The 21,297-nt window shown below is 39.7% G+C and overlaps 1 protein-coding gene across 1 annotated transcript in view; it reads left to right on the top strand.

The window, feature by feature from the left end:
• The first annotated feature begins 5,275 nt into the window (after positions 1–5,275).
• The window catches only part of LOC136877537 (uncharacterized), a 49,187-nt gene continuing 33,165 nt past the window's right edge, over positions 5,276–21,297 (top strand). The window contains exon 1 of the mRNA XM_067151659.2: positions 5,276–5,522. Within this exon, the coding sequence (XP_067007760.2) occupies positions 5,406–5,522 (117 nt within the window). The 5' untranslated portion in view covers positions 5,276–5,405. The remainder of the gene's footprint in view (positions 5,523–21,297) is intronic.

The following is a 21,297-nucleotide window of genomic DNA, read 5'->3' as shown; positions in this document are numbered from 1 at the left end:
AAAGAAATGTTATTATTATTATTCTTTCGAATGGGCCACTAGAGGACCACGTGCCAATTTCAATTCCTTCTTCTTTGTTCTTTCCTTTTCTTCCAGTACGCTTTCATCTGTTCACTATGTTTCTTCTTTCTGTCTTCAGACCACTTTGAACCAGTCTTTTTTACTTTCCTACCTTGGAATCCTTCTATTTTCAATACTTTTTCCCGAAAGCCTTCTCTATTATTTATTTCTTCTGTTGTTATATTGTTTTTTTTCTAAATCCTTTCTTACTTCATTGACCCAGCTTGTCGTTGATTTCTTACCCCACAAATATCTGAAAATCTTACTGGTTAATCTACTATCTTGCATTCGATATAAATGTCCAAAAAACATAAGTCTCCTTTTCCTCATTACATATTCTATTTTTTGATATATTTCAGCATTACTTCGTAATTTCCAACCTTCTTCTGTGTTTTGTGGGCCTAATATTTTCCTCATGATTCGCCTTTCTAGTATTTCTAGTTTATCTAAATTATAGTTTAATGCCAGACATTCGCTTGCATATAGGCATTCTGGCTTCACTACTGTGTTGTAATGCCTTATTTTTGCATTTTTGGATAGGCATCTTTTATTGTAGATATCTTTGGTGACACCATAAGCTCTCTCCATTTTATGTACCCTCTCCTCTACTGCAGATTTTTCTAAACCATTTTCTTGGATTATTTCCCCTAGATATTTGAATTTTTTACCCTCTCCATTTGGCCAATATCTGTTTTCAGAAATTTTGGTGCATCCCAAATATTTGTTAAAAATTTTGTTTTTTCTGCAGAAATTCTTAAGCCAGTTCTGCTGGCGATTCTTTCCAAGACATTTACTTGGGTTATAGCAGATGTCACATTTTCAGAAAGTATTGCAAAGTCATCTGCAAATGCAAGACAATTTATTTCGATCCTTTTGTTATTATTATTACAATGTGTCACGATTAGCCACCGGACTCGGTCGTTAGCCACGAGGAAGAAATATTTCCAGTACAGGTATCAGTGAATTGAATTTCAATATTGCGTATAGTAGGTTCCATGCATTGTGGCGTAGTTTATTTCGGTCTGTATGTCTCAAGTCTCTTGTTGTAAAATAGCGAAGTTCGTACTTCGATATTTGTGTAGAATAACTTAGGTACGGTACACATGTTCACGAGGAGAGATGTCAGGAGATATCAAACTGCTTAATTGGGCTCAGAAAGCCACTCGACTGGCTCGCACATCCGTACGTACAACTAAGACCACGTCAGGCACTTTTGTTGTAAATGGCCTCGGATTATTTATGTCCCTGACATCAGCTAAACATGAATTCCAAGAAGGCATTATTTCTCATGCTACTGTAATGGATTGTCTGGTCTTCACGACCTTGACAGAACTTCGTCTGATGAACAGACGTAATATTGTACCTTGCTCGTTTGCTAAACATTGAAGAAAGGAAAGATACTGTGGATAAAATATTCTAGTCGATATTATTGACAGAGGAAAGGGCTGAAATGACACGGCATTGGTACAGAGAGAATTAATCTGGTACTGGCATTATAAACTCGTTGAGTGAAGTATATTCAGACTCCCTTCTTCTTATTCTTATTTCCTTGCCGTTTTTCCCAGTCATCTCGGGTCGGCAATACTATGGATTACCGAGCTCGATAGCTGCAGTCGCTTCAGTGTGGCCAGTATCCTATATTCGGGTGATAGTGGGTTCGAACCCCACTGTCGGCAGCCCTGAAAATGGTTTTCCGTGGTTTCCCATTTTCACACCAGCCTTGTGGGGGGGATGGGAAGATCGGAAGGTATAGATAAGGAAGAGGGAAGGAAGCTGCCGTGCCTTTAGGTTAGGAACCACCCCGGTATTTGCCAGGAGAAGTGGGAAAACACGGAAAACCACTTCGAGCATGGCTGAGGAGGAATCAAGCCCCCCTCTTACTCATTTGACCTCCCGAGGCTGAGTGAACCCCGTTCCAGTCCTCGTACCACTTTTCAAATTTCGTTGCAGAGCCGAGAATCCAACCCGGGGCCTCCGGGGGTGGCAGCTAATCACACCAACCGCTACATCACAGAGGCGGATTTATTTATTTATTTATTTATTTAACAGAGGGTCCTTGAGAGGTCAGAGTACAGCCCTTCGGTTCAAAGGGTCCCGGATTCCATTCTCGGCCGGGTGGGGGATTTTAATCCCGTCTGATTAATTATTTTGACTCGGGGACTGGCTGTTTTTGTCTGTCCCAACACTCTCCTCTTCATATTCAGACAACGCACCCCGCTACCAACCACCGCAGAAACAAGCACTAATGATGATGATGATGATGATGATGATGCTTGTTGTTTAAAGGGGCCTAACATCGAAAGTCATCGGCCCCAAGCACTAATGATTACATACCGCGACATAGGGTTGGCGTGAGGAAGGGCAACCGGCCGTAAAACAGGATCAAATCCACCTGTGTGACGCAGTTCGCACCCGCGACCCGACAAGTGTTGGAAACGCGGAAGAAGAAGAAGCAGAAGAATAAGAAGATGACATACTTTATAATTTAAAGTAAAACGTTGTTGTTTTTATAGACAGTTTTCGTTTTTTTTCCACGCCAAAAATTCTACCCCCACCCTAACCCCGAAAATAAATCGTGGGTACGTCCTTGTTGGTAAATAACAAGGGCTCGGAAGTTGAGGACCTATAAATTGCCTAAAATATGATGTATAAAAAGACCTAAATATCAAAAAAGGATCTAAAACTGGCATAAAGGACGTAAAATGCGATCAAAATTCGTCCATAATTTTAGATTTAATGACATACTCAATAAAGGAATATAATGTTTAAAATGGCAAATTTCTGATGGTATGCAACGTTCAGTACAAAATAATATCAGTGATATACTTTATCTTTCAGACATTATATATTTTTAGATTAACATAATTTAAAAAATCCGTGTTTGTTAAACTGTAGAATGAATTTTTTTCCCTACAATAAATTCAGCGAACCTGCACTGGACATCCTAGAGAAAGAAATTGAAATTGGTATAAGTGGAATGATACTTGGCTTAACGACACTAGGGTTACAGAAATTGGAATTTGGTTTGCAGTATATCACAATAGTCATCTCCAGGTTCTTAGGTGTAAAGGATCGTCGTCTTACAGACAGTACCTTGCAAGACACCGAGAAACTTAACATCAATGGATGTTAAGGGTTCATACTAGAAGCAAGTGACAGCTTAGTCTACAAAAACACTCACATCAACATTTTCTTCTTTCAGTATTTCGCATGACTTGCACATAATTTGATAGGCCTGTTTTTTTAAAGCATTTGTTTCATTTTACTTTGCATTTCCTCTCTTGTCAGATGTGAAGAGGTAATGGATGAACTAGATGGGCAGTAAAACTATAGTCGAAAGAAGGTCAAGTTTCGAAATAAAGCCGTTAGAGCTGAAAATGCTAAAAGAAGGACCAATAAGCCAAAAAAAAAAAAAAAACACAAAAAAAGGCAAAACAGGACAAATAAAACCCACCAGGGGCGTAACGAATGTAATACGGGCCCGTCTGCAAATCTACTAGGCTAATTGGGGCCCCCTCAAATAAAATGTAAAACCTATGAATAACTTAATCTAAATTTAATTACAGCTGGTAGAAATAATACAGTCCGCCTCTGTGGTGTAGTTGTTAGTGTGATTAGCTGCCATTCCCGGAGGCCCGGGTTCTATTGCCGGCTCTGGCACGAAATTTGAAAAGTGGCACGAGGGCTGGAACGGGGTCTACATAGCCTCGGGAAGTCAACTGAGTAGAGGTGGGTTCGATTCCCATCTCAGCTATCCTGGAAGTGGTTTGCCGTGATTTCCCACTTCTCCTCCAGGCAAATGCCGGGATGGTACGATACCTAACTTAAGGCCTTGGCCACTTCTTTACCTCTTCCTTGTCTATCCCTTCCAATCTTCCCATCCCCCACCAAGGTCCCTGTTCAGCATAGCAGGTGAGACCGCCTGGACGAGGTACTGGTCATCCTCCCCCGTTGTATCCCCGACCCAATGTCTCACGCTCCAGGACACTGCCTTTGAGGCGGCAGAGGTGGGATCTCTCGCTGAGTCCGAGGCAAAAACCAACCCTGGAGGGTAAACAAATTAAGAAAGAAAGAAATAATACAATATAGGCCTATTGCCAAATGATATGAAGAAATCTATTACTCGTTATTGTAAGATTTTTATTAAATAATGTTTAATAGGTTTCAATCGACTACCTTCGTGGTTTAACGGCTAAGTCAACCATGAACCTCTTAGTTGCTCGTACTTAAGTTTAATTGATTTCATTTCTCAGTAACTACACAACTATATTCTGTAACTTTTATCGTAGTTCGGTTATAATAATTTATTCCATTAAAACACAGAAAAACTCACGAACAGTTACGAACAAAATTAAATCCATAAATTGTTCAAATAAAGTTTGAAACATCAAATCGCGCCACTGTTAAGCCTATTATTAACTTCACGCAAAGATATTTCGTTCGAAACCACAGAACACCGACTGATTGTTAATACACCAACTTCTAATCGGTTGTCGAACTGTTGTCGAAACATTCTGCAGATTTTGTGCATAATACGGCCTCAGGTGCACTACACAACAAGAAAGTACCGTATAATTTGTAATTAAAATTTGAATCTTTGCTATGCAAGAGACGGAAAGCACGAGCACAATAAATCGCTGCTAGAAGCAATCAAGTTACATTTCCTCTGCGTACAAATTATAAAAAGAACGAACTATTTTGAATGATTCTACTAAATCGCCCTTATCTTTTCCGTGCAGAGTGACGTTAGGGTAGATAATTTTTTCGCGAAGACATTACGGGGCCCGTATGAAGGCCCTGCAGGCCCTAATGTTACACTCCCTGAAACCCACCATTTTCTGACGTACAATTACCTAGAATGAACAAATATTATGTTGGACCTCGTCTTCGGACACTCGAGGGTAGAAAGGGAGACACGTAACACGTTTGCGTATTGTATGTCATGTGACATGGGTATTATCATTGGCGTATATTAAAATTATTACCGTAATCTCATATAGGCCTACGGTACTGATTTTTTATGCATGATTAGGTAGTTCATATTTCAAAAAGATTTGAGAATGAGTCTATACTAGGTCTATTATTTTAATAACATGCGCCATTTTCGTGCAATGCAACCATATCCTTCTTTGGCTAATCTGCCACGGCTGAGAATCTGCATCGTTAGTTCATTTCATTTATCAACAGAGTGCGCTGGAAAAGCCTGTTGACAGCTGGGAACAACCTGTTCTGTCACACGACCGGGAAAATCCCAAGAAATTTGCTTACTCCCGTGACCGTGATCGCTTGCCTGCCTGCAATATCAAACCCTCTCTCACTTGCTTATTTGTGTTGTGTCGAGCCATATGGAGGCCATTACAGAAAATATCATGCCTCCTTGTGTACGAAATGTCTGTGATTATGCCAAAAAAGTGGCCGGTACTCTTAGAAAAGCCAACCTTGTATCAGGAATACTTCTAGGCGTAAGTAGTCATATTAAAACATTAATTTACTAATTTGTAGAATAGTCATACCATGGTTATTGATACTGTATAGTTTTGTAGTTTCTCATTATACTATGCTCCACTCTGTGTTTACCATACATACAATTTTCTATGAAGCTGATACACTTTGATTTAAACAATTCCATATTTTTAAATACCGGTACTACCGGGCGAGTTGGCCGTGCGCGTAGAGGCGCGCGGCTGTGAGCTTGCATACGGGAGATAGTAGGTTCGAATCCCACTATCGGCAGCCCTGAAGATGGTTTTCCGTGGTTTCCCATTTTCACACCAGGCAAATGCTGGGGCTGTACCTTAAGGCCACGGCCGCTTCCTTCCAACTCCTAGGCCTTTCCTATCCCATCGTCGCCATAAGGCCTATCTGTGTCGGTGCGACGAAAAGCCCCTAGCAAAAAAAAAATAAATAAATAAATAAATAAATAAATAAATACCGGTACCCATTTATCTTTATTGAAAATGATGATATATATTCATGCATCATCATGATAGACGTACGCTTTTTAGCATTCAGTTTGCAAGCCTGTGTGAATTAATGTACAATGTACGGGATACAGCAGGTACCGGTGGTTGTAAAAGAGGGATGGGAAGGTACGGGGGGAATTGTAGAAGACAGATGGTCTAATGTTTTAAGGCGAAAGAGATTGCAGGCTAAGGGATTCAGGATCAGAATTCAGGACAGGTGTCTGTGAGAAATCTGTACGAATCACTGTACGTAGAACAACAGAGGGGAAAGTGAGGAACAGGGAACTGTTGCTGAGAAGTGTGGAACTAGGAGGAAAGAAAAGATAGGAATGGGAAATGTAGAACAGAGGATAGAAAAAGACAGGTGGAACAGGGTCATGGGAGGGAGAAAAGGAAAAGCTTCTGCAGCAGTGAGGAAAGATAGGGCTGACCAGGAGGGGAGGGGATCAAATGAGGTGGGTAGGGTTGAGGCTCTGGTTATGGGGGATTCCATTGTTAAGACATGTGGGGAAAGGGAACCAGGGTAGAGAGTGTTATCCAGGAATTAGGTTAAAACAGATGTTGAAGAAAGTAGAGAATGAGGAAGGCAAGCAGGTATAAGTACCAACATAGTTGGGGGTGTGTGGGATCTGGTAAATGCAGCAGGGTGAAGTAAGGAAGTAGAGATTATTAGTGGAATACTGTGTAGGAGGGATACTGACTGGAAGGTGATTGGGGATTTAAATGAGACTATGGAGTGGTTATGTGGGAAACTGGGAGTGAGATTTCTAGATCCCAATGGGTGTGTAGGAGATAGGGATCTGCGCTCAGGTGGCCTTCACTTAAAAACACATAGAACATCCAGAAACACAAGTAAGACACTCAAAGGACATAGACAAAGAGGTCTGAAAGGCAAAAAAGGAAGCAATACCGGAAATAAAGGAAAGAATCGAACAAGGAAACCTAGACGAAGCAATGACTAAACTACAAAACATTCTCTTGTCATCAACAACCAAACCACACAACCAAAGAACAGCTAAAAGGTGGTTCCACAGCGAATGCTACAAGGCAAGGCAGATGACACTGAAATCCCTACAAGAAGCCAGATCCAGGAAAAACCAACACTACCTCCAGCAATATGCAGAAATGAGAAGGAAATACAAGGAGCTAATACGGAATAAGACAAAGAGAGAAAGATGATCAAAGACGCAGATGAAAAACACTACAGGATACTGAAATAAAACAAAACTGCGCCTAAAAATTCCACAGCAATGGATGGAACACTTCCAGGAAGTATTCGGAAAAACACCATTGAATGAATTTGAAATAAAGGACATACCAATACACACATTACAACCTATCACATCAGACGAAGTGAAGAGATGTGTAATGGACTCCATGGCCAAACAATCCGCAGGCCCGGATGTGTTTCACAACGAACACCTAAAGACAACACTGATAGACATCATAGATCCACTGTCCCTACTATTCAACGAATGCATGAAAAGAAAAAGAATAAATGCACATGGAGACAGGCAACAGTAATCACGCTATACAAAGGAAAATTTGAGTAGGAATGACATAAGTAATTTAATAGATAGGCTACATACTTCAAGAGAAATGAATTTCATTTTATGGGTCCGTAGCAAAGTTCTTTGCTTTAAGACCATCTTTTAAACCACTGTGTTTCAGATACTTTGTTCTACACGTGATATGGCTGAAGATGACCTTTACATAGATAGAAACTAATCCCATCAAATGTTTATTTAATAAATGCTATTTAATTTGTACCCCATTGAAAAGGTGGAATTAACTCACTTATTATTTTTAATTTGGTTTTAGATATATACTTACCAGATATTGTAATAGTTGAATCATGGCTGAGAAATGATATAATGGATGCAGAATTCTTCTCACAGAACTGGAGTGTATATCGTACAGATAGGATAGGAATGGTGGGAGGGGGAGTATTCATTCTGGTGGAAGAAGAATTTGTAAGCTACGAAGAAGTTAAAGATGACAAACATGAAAGGCCCATCTCTAAAAGATAATAGGCAACTTGATGCCTTTGGAGTGTATAGACCGGGAAAGGGTAGCACTGATGTTGATACAGAATTATTTGATAAGATAATCAGCTATGTGGGAAATGAAATGGAAAGGAACGTGATACCCATTTGCGGGTGATCGGAATGTACCAAATGTCAATTGGGAAGGTAATGCGAACGACAGGAAGCACGATCAACAAATGGCAAATAAGTTAGTATGGGAAGAGCAGCTGATTCAGAAAGTGGTGGAACCAACTAGAGGGAAGAATATTCTGGATGTGGTGCTGGGAAAAACCACATGGGCTCTATAAAGAAAACGAAGTGATAGATGGTATTAGTGATCATGAAGCAGTTTTTGTTGTAGTTAGAAATAAATGTGAAAGAAAGGAAGGTATTAAAATTAGAACAATTATGCAGTACCATATGGCTGTTAAAACAGACATAAGGGAGTTTAAGAAAAGTACTATGATCCATGGAAAATGGTAAATAAAAATGTAAACAGACACTGGGATGGGTTTAAAGCAATTGTGGAGGAATGTGGAAATAGGTTTGTACCTTTAAAGGTGGTAAGGAACGGTAAAGATCCGCTATATTATAACAGAGAAGTAAAGAGGCTAGAGGTTGTAAAGAAATAGTTAGAAATGGCTGTGGATGTAAGCAGAAACTGAAGAAACTTACTAGGAAATTAAATCTAGCAAAGAAGTCAGCTAAGGATAACATGATGGCAAGCACAATTGGTGGTCATACAAATTTTAGTAAAATATGGAAGAATATGAAGGCCTATAGGTACTTTAAGGCAGAAACAGGTTCCAAGAAGGACATCCCAGGAATCATTAATGAACAAGGAGAGTGTGTATGGAAGGATCTTCAAAAGGCAGAAGTATTCAGTCAGCAGTATGTAAAGATTGTTGGTTACAAGGATAATGTCCAGATAGAGGAGGTGACTAACACTGAAGAAGTATTAAAATTTACCTATGATAACAATGATATTTACAGTAAGATACAAAAGTTGAAAACTTGAAAAGTGGCTGGAATTGATAAGATTTAGAAATAGCATAGAAATATATTTATTTAAAGTTAATTACAAGTAGGACCAGAGGTCCCTTTAGCTGTAACTAACTGCCACTTTAACTTAAGTGTATCAATTAATATACACAATCTAATAAAAAGAATACATAAAATATGTAAGATACATTTTTCCTACTAAGGATGTAAGAATAAGTTTAAAAACTAAACATCTAAGAGATTACAATGATACTTTTACCATTTCATAATCATAGACTATACTAACAAGGAAGAGAAGACAAAAGAGAAACCTAAGAATTTTAATGCTGAGGATGAATTAAGAATAAAACTGAGCATCTAAAATGTATCTAGGAGATTATGATATTTCGTACTATTTAATTTGGTGAAAATTCACTTACATGGCTTAATAAGTGGAGAGGTGGTGTTATTTAAGACATTTTTTGTGAGTTCCGACACTACTTTGCTGTATTTCATGTAGTTTAAGGTCGTTGTATAATGGAGAGTCGGCCCCGTGGTGTAGGGGTAGCATGCCTGCCTCTCACCCAGAGGCCTCGGGTTCGATTCGCGGCCAATTATTCTCTCAACCTGAGGGCTGGTTCGAGGTCCACTCAGCCTACATGATTAGAATTTTGGAGCTATCTGATGGTGAGATGGCAACCCCGGTCTCGAAAGCTCAGAATAACGGCCGAGAGGATGCGTTGTGCTGACCACACGGTTCCTCGTAATCTGCAGGCCCTTGGGCCGAGCAGTGGTCGCTGGGCAGGCCAAAGCCCTTTCAAGGGCATTAAGTGCCATGGCTTTTTTTTAAAATTGAGAGGCAGTGACAATGGACGACTTACTGCACTTTACCGCACGATGCTGTGGGACCTGAAGGGTGTTAGCTGTAAACCTATTGTCCCAATCATGCACTTGACTCATCTGAACAAAGGACTTGGTAAAATATGAGGGAGTTACCCATTAAAATACCTAATTTCTTAACACATTCCTGATACTTGACTACAGAACCGTTTATAATTACTGGAGGAATGTCCCAGTTGAAAAGATTTGATAAATTTCTTCGATATCCTAGAAAAGTAGCTAAGGTTTTGTTTTCATTTAATAGTAAATTATGACTTAGTGTATATTGATGTAGTCTTTTTATATCTAGATTTATTTTACAAATTCTTTCGACAACACGATTCACAGGCAGATCGTTTATATACAGCAAAAACAAAAGGGGACCCAACATGGAACCCTGAGGGACGCCAGAATGTACACTAGACCATTTAGAGAAATTTTGTCAAATATTACACGCTGAGACCTCCCTTTCAAGAAAGCTTCAAACCAGGAGAGAGCTGAAAGACATTTGCCCATTGTATGTAATTTAGTCAGAAGGAGGTCATGATTAACTCTTATCAAATGCCTTGCTTAAATCGAATAGTACTGGAAGTGTTAGTTCCTTTCTGTCCATTGCAAACTTGATATCATCGATGACTTTGAGAAGTACTGTCGTAGTGCTATGGCCTGTTCGAAAACCGTACTGAAAGATGTTAAGAATAGAATGAGTATTTAAATACGAAATGAGTTGTTTAACAAACCTTTCTAATCCTTTACCTCATATTGACAAAATACTGGTTGGTCTGAAATCATCAAATTTTTGAGGATAAGGAACTTAAGGAACAGGTCTGATATTGGCCATTTTCTATATAGCTGGAAAGACTCCTGATTGTACAGAAATTATACCGATGAGCTACAATCGGAGTGATTATATCCAAACAGTTCATTAGGAGGGAATGTGAGATACCATCTGGTCCAACAACCTTGGTATTCATGCTCTTAAATAATTTGACTACATCCTCTGGGTAAATGTACGAAAAGTGAGAGAGATCATGTTGAGGTTCATTTGTGTTCATATAACTATGAATAATTTCGGATATTCTGTGAGAATTGTTCACTGGTGAAATTTTAAAGAAATAATCGTTTTGCAATTCTGCAGATATGAATGAGGAAATAAGTTGCAATTTTTCTTAGCAATACCTAGTGATTTTATATTTCCCCAGAGAGCAGACAGAGTTGATCTCTTATTGAACAAAGAATGCATGTGTTCGACTTTGGCATTTCGGATCATGAGTTTGGTTTTATTGTGCAAGATGCAAAAGGTTTCAAAGTCTTCAAGTTTTCTGGTTTTGATGTGCTTTCTTTTTGCCTTGTCCCGCGCAGAGATTAATTTCTTAATTGTAGACGTTTTCCATGGGTTAGGTGGGTGTTTGGCTCGAATTATTTTAATGGGGCATGCTTGTCGTAAACGCAAAAATTAAACTATTAAATTTGATGACTTTTATCGTTTATATTACGCTGAGGAAATACTTCATGCCAGGGAGCAGAAATTACATCTTTTTGAAAATCTTCAGGATTAAAACTGTGGAAATCTCTAAATATGATCCATTTTCTTTCATATTTGGGTGTTGATATTGAGAAGACGGCATATAGCATATCATGTCCAGAAAATCCACTCGCTGGGGTCTGCCCAAATTTCAGAAGGGTATCATTAAATTTGAAGCTATTGTATCGAGATTAGAATGGCAATATGCAGTGTGGTAGGCCCTATGTGTCATCAAATGGTATTATAGTCAAATTGCGTGAGTCAAGTGCATCATCGATTACTACAGTTTCTGAGGACCCTGATCCAAAATGCCAATTCATATAACCTGCAGGTATAACATATTTATAATGAAAAACAATTACACACTGCCTGTACAAACGACTCCATGAAACCACTTTTGGGAGGATGTTAGATGCATGAAAATAATACTTTACTCACAGATAATTCAAGTTCGAAGAAAATATACTCTGGCTTACGAAAATATTCTGCAGGGGAGGTGTGAACTATTTTACATTTTATGTTGCTCTTCATGTACACAGCTACTACTCCTCCTCCTCCTCTCTTGCCCAATCTATTGTTTCTATATAAATTAAAGCCAGGAATGTTAATCTCTGAGTCCAGTATGGACTCCTTGAAAAAAGTCTCATTTACAGCAATAACATTGATATTTGAATCAACATAGCAGTCAAAAAAACTCATCAAAATGTACCTTATCAACTAATGACTGTGCATTTAAGTGAATTATTTTCAAATCAGAGGGAATGATTTCTGATAGATCTTCAATGATTTTGTGAATTTCAGAAGACTTGAGTTTAGAAGACATGCATGAATTTAGATGTTTACAAAATTCCAGAAAATTAACATTCATTTATAGGTCCTATGGGGATATATTAAATACATTGGGTTGGAATATACAGTAATACCATATCTGAAGTACTTATTTGATTATTGTTTGCATGAGCTATACCAAATGAATGGAGAGTCACTATAGTAGCCCATGTGTATGAAGGAAACGGTGATAGACATAAAGCTGAAAATTACAGGCCAGTCAGTATGACATGCAGTGCATGTAAGCTTTGGGAAAGCATTCTTTCTGATTATATTAGACACTAGCTGATGTACCTGTGCTTTGCTACGGAATTCTACATTGTATACAGAATTGTATATACATTGTATAGGTTGGGCAGTGTACACGTTGTGAGTGAGATTGTATTAAATTGCTTAGCTTTTAACTTTACCCTAGAAACGCGACAGGGAAGTCACCAGACGTCTTTCTCATATGAAGACTGGGCAGAAAACTTTCATTGTAATGGTAGGCCCGCTTGGTTACCATCAGTCACAATCAGGTTGGGGAGTTTTGATTATAATGGCAGACACTCTCTCTCCACTTGCCTTTTTACATCCTCAGAAAGACTGTCTTTGTGGTTTTCCAAACTGAAATCAACATAGGTCATTACAATGATGTCAGTACGAATGCCGCAAATAAAAACAATGCTTTCATATGAAATACCCAATCAAATGAGAAAAACACACATTTTCTCACTTTTAACTAATGGTACTATGCTGTCGATCTAACAGTCCAAAGTTCCAGAGCTGGAATGACCAAACTGCAGACAGCTGTGATCCATGAACACACTGTCTTTTTTTGCCCGGGGGGGGGGGGAGTATGTCGAATAGTGGAGAGTCCCAGGGCAAAAACTATGTCCTTTTACTAATCTGTTTCCTAGGAGTACCAGATGAGTCCGAAAATCTCAACTCACTATACTGGCGGCAGAAAAATCTATCTGACTTGGAGGCAAATTTTTTCCTCTAAGCCAGAGGAGAAATTCCCTCTTCACTGCTAATTTTCAGGTTTGAATTTTGAGTTATTTGGTGATATATGGTGCTGTAATTTGGAATAGGCCTAACTTGTAATTTTAGACCTGGTCATACTACTACTACTACTACTACTACGTGAGCCTCTGCCTTAGGCCTGAGTGTGCACACTGATCATGCAAAACAGCCCGTCAGAGTAGGGAGCAAATAGCTGGAATACTATGATGAACCAGTGTGTTGTGTACCAGCAGAATCAGAAAATGTATGAACCAGAGGAATGGCATGCTAATGAAGAAAGTTTTCTAACTTCCCAGCTATTTCATGCCAATATTCTGTGAGGCTGTTATACTCTGTACGTAGCTGTAATCCCATCTATGGGAGTTAAGTGGCAGAATAAGAGACGAAGAACGTCACAACAAATAACGGTCAGTGTAATACTATTGTGATCAATGTTATGTGCTTTCGATGATGTAGGCCTTCACATTTAGTTTTCTTCCGACCCTGAATTACCACCCTTATCATAGTCTGTACAGTAAAACTGAGTTAAACAATTGTATTCTCTATTACTTTTGTTATGTAGTACTTTTTGATAAGACCAATAACATAGGTATCTAAAAATTATATTTTAGGCACCTTCCCCTAAACTACAATTTCATCCAGTGTGAATAAAATTGTTTGTGTTTGTAGCCTAGATGGTAGTTTCTTATTCCCCAACTCTATATACCGATTTTCATCAAATTCTGTTAACTTCTTTTCTCGTAGCTCAGTGTTTATTACAGCACGACCAATTTTAGTGAATATCATCCAAGTATATGCTCCAACATGTGATGCGTCAGACGTTCATATCAAAGATTTTTTACACGAAAATCGAAGCAGCCCTGTCAAACACCAAACCATCTGAGATAAGCATTGTGATGGGCGATTTCAATGCTAATGTCGGCTGTGGCCAATGGGCAGATGTAGTCGGTGACTATGGATTAGAAGCAAGCAATACCCAAGGTGATCGACTGGTCCAGATGTGCCAGGAGAAGGACCTTATTATAACAAACACATATTTCCAGCTACCTCCACGTCGACTCTGTACGTGGACCTCTAATGCTGAGAGCCGTATTAGGAACCAGGTTGATTACATCACAGTTAACAAACGGTTCAGAAATTCTATCAAATGTGTGAAAAGATACCCTGGTGCTGATATCAACTCAGACCATAGCTTACTTTTTGCTTCCATGAATCTCAGGCTGAAGAAATGCCATTTAAAGGGGAGTGTTAGCCAGATTAAGACTCGGAAGTTTCAAGATCAAGTACTGAAGGATGAAGTTCAGTCAGCCCTTCTCGTAAAACTTGCAGAAGTTCAAGGCACTTGGGAATCACATCAAATGTGCAATTAATGACGAAAGTCAAGTAAAATTAATGGCTGCTGGAAGAAGGAAAAACAAGCTGTGGATGACAGAAGAAATTCTGAAGCTGATGAACTAGAGAAGGTCTTTTAAGAACAAAGATCCTGTGAAGTACAAAAGTTTGCAGAAGTTAATATGACAAAAAATAAGGAATGCAAAAGAACAAAAACTCTCTGAGGAATGCAATGAAATAGAATTAATAAATTCAAAACATGATATTTTTCAACATGTACAAGAAAGTGAAACAAGTAACCGGTGCATATAACAAGAAGGGTAGTGGAGTCCTCCTTAATAAGAATGGTGACATCTTAGCGATCACACAAGAGAAACTGAAGGAATGGATGGAATGTGTAAAAAATCTCTTCTTGGATCGCAGAAATTTGGATCATGGTGCTTGGGCAGACGATGGTGTGGATATCACACGTGCAGAAGTAGAGTATGCCATAAGAACAGCGAAGTATGGGAATGCTCCAGGCCCTGTTGAGATGAATGCTGAGATACTGAAACTGCTTGAGAAAGGAAAATACCTTTCATTATTCATTGACCTATTCAATGGTATTCACCACAGTGGAACTATTCCTCGAGGCTGGCTCAAATCGATTTTTGTAATATTGCCTAAGAAAGCCAATGCAAGATTCTGCAATGAATATAGAACAGTTAGTTTGATGAGCCACGTTCTGAAAGTATTCCTAAAGGTCTTGCATGCGAGAATTTATCCTAAATGTTAGAAGAATATCAGAAGTTTGGCTTCAGACATGGTTTTGGTACTAGAGGCATTATTCAGTCTGCAGGTAGTGGTCCAACGGTGCCGAGATATTTTTGTTTGTTTCATCGATTACAAAAAAGCCTTTGATACAGTCCGCCATGATGAACTTATGAACATTTTTCGAGAATTAGGACTTGATGGGCAGAACGTGTATTATTGGTAATCTCTACTGGAACCAGAGTGCTGGCACGAGAGTTAGTGGTCATGTCTCGGAAGAAGTCTCAATTATGAAAGGAGTTCACCAAAGCTGTATTCTTTCCCCCATGCTTTTCAAAATCTATTCAGAGAAGATTTTTCGAGATGCTCTTTACGGAAAGACTCCAGGAGTTGTGGTTAATGGCTTCATCATAAATAACATCAGGTACACTGCTGACACTGTGCTACTTGCAACCAATCTCCAGGATGTACAGGAACTATTTAATGCTGTCACTGAAGCCAGCAGCACCATGGGCTTGAGGCTTAATGTAAAGAAAACCAAGTGGATGGTTGTAAGTAGGAAAGAAGATGGCATTCAAGGTAATCTTCACAGCAGCAAAGGACCAGATCACAAGAATGGCAACATTTAAATACCTGGGATGTCACATCAATGATGACTGGGACCTTACTCACGAGATCCGATGCAAAATTGAGCAGGCCAGAACTTCTTTTCAGAGACTTAGAAAACTTTTGACAAGCCGTGTCCTTTCCATTACACTACAGACACGACTACTCCGGTGCTACGTTTTCAGCATTCTGTTATATGGCGTTGAGGCATGGACACTAACAGAGACCATGTGCAAGACGTTGCAAGCATTTTAAATGTGGACGTACCAAGGATGCTGAAGATACCTTGGACAGCTAAAATGACCAATATAGACGTATTGCACCGTACGAACAAAGAACCAGAAATTCTTACTACCATCAAGAGAAGGAAGCTAGAATACTTTGGTCATATGATGCGAAACAGTAAATACCACCTTCTGCAAGTAATACTCCAAGGGAAAATTAATGGAAAACATGGTCCGGGGAGAAGTAGGACATCATGGCTCGGCAACTTGAGCCAGTGGCTTGGGGTGACAAAGCTTACTCTGTTCAGAACAGCTATGAACAAACAGCAGATCATGCTACTGATCGCCAACGTTCTGCGAGGACATGGCACATGAAGAAGAAGAAGAAGAAGAACATAAATACAAATTCATTAATATCTGTGTTATACCCGTATGGTAAAATGTATAAGACATAAATTATCAGAAATTTAATTATAAATATATAATAAATATTTGAGGCCTTCCCTTAAACTACCATTTCACTCAACGTGAATAAAATGATTTAGAGCCTAGATTGTAGTAGCTCATCCCCAGATTTTACATACCGATTTTCATTAAATTATCTTCAGCCCTTTTCTCGAGATGCATGTACATACATACAGACAGAAATTACGGAAATAAAAAAAAGTCTAGCCTATACTGCAATTGCATCTGGCACACGCCACAACAAGTCGCGTTCAAACACCATAGTTTCATTATTTTCACAGAATGTGGCAGCAGTCGGCCACACATCGGAGACAATAGAAATTGCCCTTCAGCCATTAGGAACACAGAAAATGGTTACATTTCAGTGGTTGACATCCAATTTTAATTTTTATGTATGAGTAGGAATACTTCTAGTGGTGGGTTGGTGGGTAGCCATAAGACCTATCTGTGTCAGTGGAAATTAAAGCCAAACATAAGAAGGGTTCGTGGGTCCATGGCAAGCATAAAAGGAGGATATCAAAACCTTGAGATTCACTGATTGTATTGTTATTTTATCTGAGTCTGCAGAAGATCTGCAGAAATGGTATGGGCAGAGCCTTGGGGAAGGAGTACAAGACGAAAGTCAGGTGATACAGGAAATTTTATATTAAGAAATGAAGTCTTAAAGGAAGTAAATTAATATTGTTACCTGGTTAGAAAATAACTGATGATAGCAGGAGTATATGTATGCTGAGTCATCAGCCCAAAGGCTGGTTGGATCCTCAACAGCTCCGCCATCAACTATCATAGATGGCCTACGCATCACTGAAGAGGCGTACCAGGGAAATGAGGAGTGAGGTAGTTTCCCGTTGCTTTCCTCACCGAACCAGAAGTTGCTATTACATATCAGTCTGCCAAGCCCACTGAAATGCATGCACCAACCGACCCTATGAGCAACAGTTTCACACCATTCATAGCAGGGTCTGGCTGCATAAGGAATGACATTACTAGCATCGCTCATACCTCAGTCACTTTCATATTGTCAAAGCCAAGTAAGTATAAGACAGAGACAGATCAATGAAAGTAACAAAATTGCTATAGCCTGTACCAGAAGACATAGTGCACTGTAAACACTAGGTCCCGCCAGCAGGAGGAGGATATAAAATGCATAGCACAAGCAAGGAAGTCCTTTCTTAAGAAAATAAATTTGCTCTCTTCGAACGTTGATACAGGAATTAGAAAGATGTTTTTGAAGACTTCCGTCTAGAGTGTGGCATCGTATGGGAGTGAAACATGGCCGATAACTAGCTCAGAAAGAAAGAGAATAGAAGCTTTTGAAATGTGGTGTTGCAGAAGGAAGCTGAAGGTGAAATGGGTTGATCAAATCATGAATGAAGAGATACTGAATCGAAATGGTGATTAGGAAAATGAACTTGGTTAAATTTGACGAGAATGAGACAGAATGATAAGACACCCAGGACTTGTTCAGTTGGATTTTGAGGGAAGTGTAGGCGGTAAGAACGGTAGGGGTAGACCAAGATATGTATATGAGATTATGTACTGTAGGATGTAGTAGTTATGTAGAAATGAAAAGTTCAGCGCAGGATAGGGTGGTATGGACACGCTGCATCAAATCAGTCTGTGGACTGATGACTCAAACAACAACAACAACAATCATCATCATCTCCTCTTAGCTACTGTAGGTATCATTTCACATCACTTTTGCATTATTTTTCTCCTTACTAACACGTGTTAGTAAAGTGCTACCATATGGGACGTTTTTCCAGGAGAATAAATGAAACTATACAGATGCAAATATGTGACCTTGAATTAATTATGAGTGTTGGTACCTCCCATCCTGATGAGGCTGAGATGCATAGGTTAGCTCATCAGGGGCTGGGAAGGGGTGGATGTGGGGAGAGAGCCTATCTACTTGTTGGCAGCAGTGTGTGGGGATGTGGAGAATGTTCTTGTCCTTTTCTGTTTTCATGTTTGTCCTTGTCTCCTCTTTCTGTTGTTTCCTCTTCCAACACTGACGTGCCTTTGTGTTTGTCCTGTTTTGTGTACATTTTCTAGTTCTATCTATCTATGACTTGATTTGACATTTGTTTTTTTCCTTTCCTTTCCAGTGTTTTAAGTTAGAATGTTGTTAATCATTCCAAAGTACTACTCTCCATGCATTCTGCACTCATGGATGTCATAAATTTATTATCTATCATGCTTGAATGTTATCTTTTTTTAATATTGGAAACTATGATCACATGAATGGACCCATGGGCAGAAGCTAGTTTGCTATGAGGGGGGGGAATTGAGTAATTTTTTTTACAGCAAAAAGGAAATGTATTCCACAAAAACTGAAAAATGTTGCTGGTAAAAATCATGCAACATCCTCAAGGACTGCGTTCAGTGGCACCAGGATATATGTGCATACTGAGGGTTGTGTTAGCAATTAATTTGTCACGAACATTGGTGACCAGATGGGCTCAGGAGGCCTGTCTGTGCGCACTCTGTTTTGACTCTGCAGGTAGTAACTATGCTGAGTTTATAGGTGAACAGTGTTTACAATATTCATTGTAGGGTACAACCGTGCTCCACTGATGAATACATACTCCTGTTGAGCAACTGCAACCATTTGAACAAGGTTGCATTGAGGGCTTGTAGGAAGCTGGATGGATGTATCGATGGATTGCCGCACATGTTGGGCACAATGTATCGGTGGTGTGTCGCTGCTTTCATCAGTGGCCTGTGGAACATTCCCACACCCATAGACCAGGCTCCAGACGTCCACGTAGTACAGACGTACGTCAAGATTGTCACATTGTGCGAGCAGCGGTGGCCGACCAAAGATCATCCGGGAACAAAATGTTACACCAGCTGTGTCACCAAGTACCACCGGGAACCATCTGCTTGCAGCAGGATTATGATCACTTGTGCCTCTGGCCAGGCTGCCACTAACACCATGACACTGCCAAGCATGGCTACTCTGGTGTCGTGAAAGAGTCGAGTGGAGACGGGAATGGCACTCTGTTGTCTTCAGTGACTAGAGTAGGCTCTGTCTGTATGCAAGGGATGAACGTACACGTGTATGGCATAGACCTGGTGAGTGGCCTATTCCAGAGTGCATTCACCCACGACACCCAGATCCCACCCCAGGCGTAATGGTAGGGAGGGGCCATTAGTTACAACTTGCGGTCACAGGTACTGTTTCTGCAGGGTAACATAACTTGTGCCTGCTACATTGCACAGGTTGATGTCCCCGTGCTACTGCCATTTCCTCAACAGGATGATTATGTGCTTTTTCAGCAGGACAGTGCACATCCACATACAGCTGCTGCGACACAACATGCTCTGCATGGTGTACAACTGCCCTGACCAGCAATATCACCGGACCTCTTGCCAATTGAACATGTATGGGACATGAAGAAGTGGGAACTTACGCAATCTCCAGAGGCTACAGGAACCATTGCCGAATTGCATCAAAAGGTGCAGGATGCCATTCAGCACTTTTATAATCGTATGCATGCATGAATATATGCCTGCATTGCCACCAGAGCGGGGTATATTGTTGGAACTGTTTGGGCAACCTTTACTGTGATGTGTTTTTCATGTGGTCTGAATTTGTAATCATATACTCCTGCAATGATGAACTACGTGTCACATCGCTTGCAAATAAAATTATCTTATCCTTGAGAATTTTTTTTTTTTCAGCCGTATATGTCTAACAGACAACAGAGCAGATAAATATGAATGTTTCATTTCATATGTGGAGAACTGTAATCATTTCTAATTTTGTTTATTCAGATGATGAAAAATGATAATCCAAAGCCTGTTTCCAGTCATTCAACCTGGTCAGGAATGGAACAAATGAAGCCCTATCTAGCGGTGAGGATAATAATTGTGCCGGCTGCCGAAGCCTGTCGCACTCCTCTGGGGCAATGATTAATGAATGAAATGAAATGAAATGATATTGGAGAGTGTTGTTGGAATGAAAGCTGACAGGGAAAACCGGAGTACCCGGATAAAAACCTGTCCCGCTTCCACTTTGTCCAGCACAAAAATCTCACATGAAGTGCCTGGATTTGAACCATGGCACCCAGCCGTGAGAGGTAGGTGCGCTGCCGCCTGAGCCACAGAGGCTCTTATTCAAATGATAATCTTTGCAATTATTATTATTATTATTATTATTAAGTTTTTAATTCACGTGTGAGCTTTTACTTTTTTTTTAAATTGTCAACCGTGTATATACCTATATCACTACCCTAAAAAGTAAACTTAAGTACAGGAATGCTGGAAAAAGTACCCCACTTCATTAATGCTAAAATCTACCAACCTTGAGAAGTGGTGATAGGGCTGAGTCCTGACATACGCACATCCAAAATATATATATATTTTAAATTTCATGTGGCTCTTTCTATCTTGGTGCAGTCCTTGTAATGCAGAACCTTCGACGAGGGTGGGTTGCATCTGCTGTGTATGGGAAACAATGTGGTATTGTGGTGGAGGATACTGTTGTGTGTGTTATGTGTGGTGTGCGATGAATTATGGGGACGATATAAACACCCCGTCCCTGAGCAAAGGAATCTAACCATTTAAGATTAAAATCTCTGACCCAATCAGGAATCAAATCCTCTGAACCAAAGAGCACTATGATCGCCATTCACAACTAAGATTAA

Source organism: Anabrus simplex, chromosome 7, assembly GCF_040414725.1.
Source record: "Anabrus simplex isolate iqAnaSimp1 chromosome 7, ASM4041472v1, whole genome shotgun sequence".
Classification (NCBI taxonomy): domain Eukaryota; kingdom Metazoa; phylum Arthropoda; class Insecta; order Orthoptera; family Tettigoniidae; genus Anabrus; species Anabrus simplex.
Note: the sequence above shows the minus strand (reverse complement) of the source record. Positions and strands in the feature narration are given on the sequence as shown.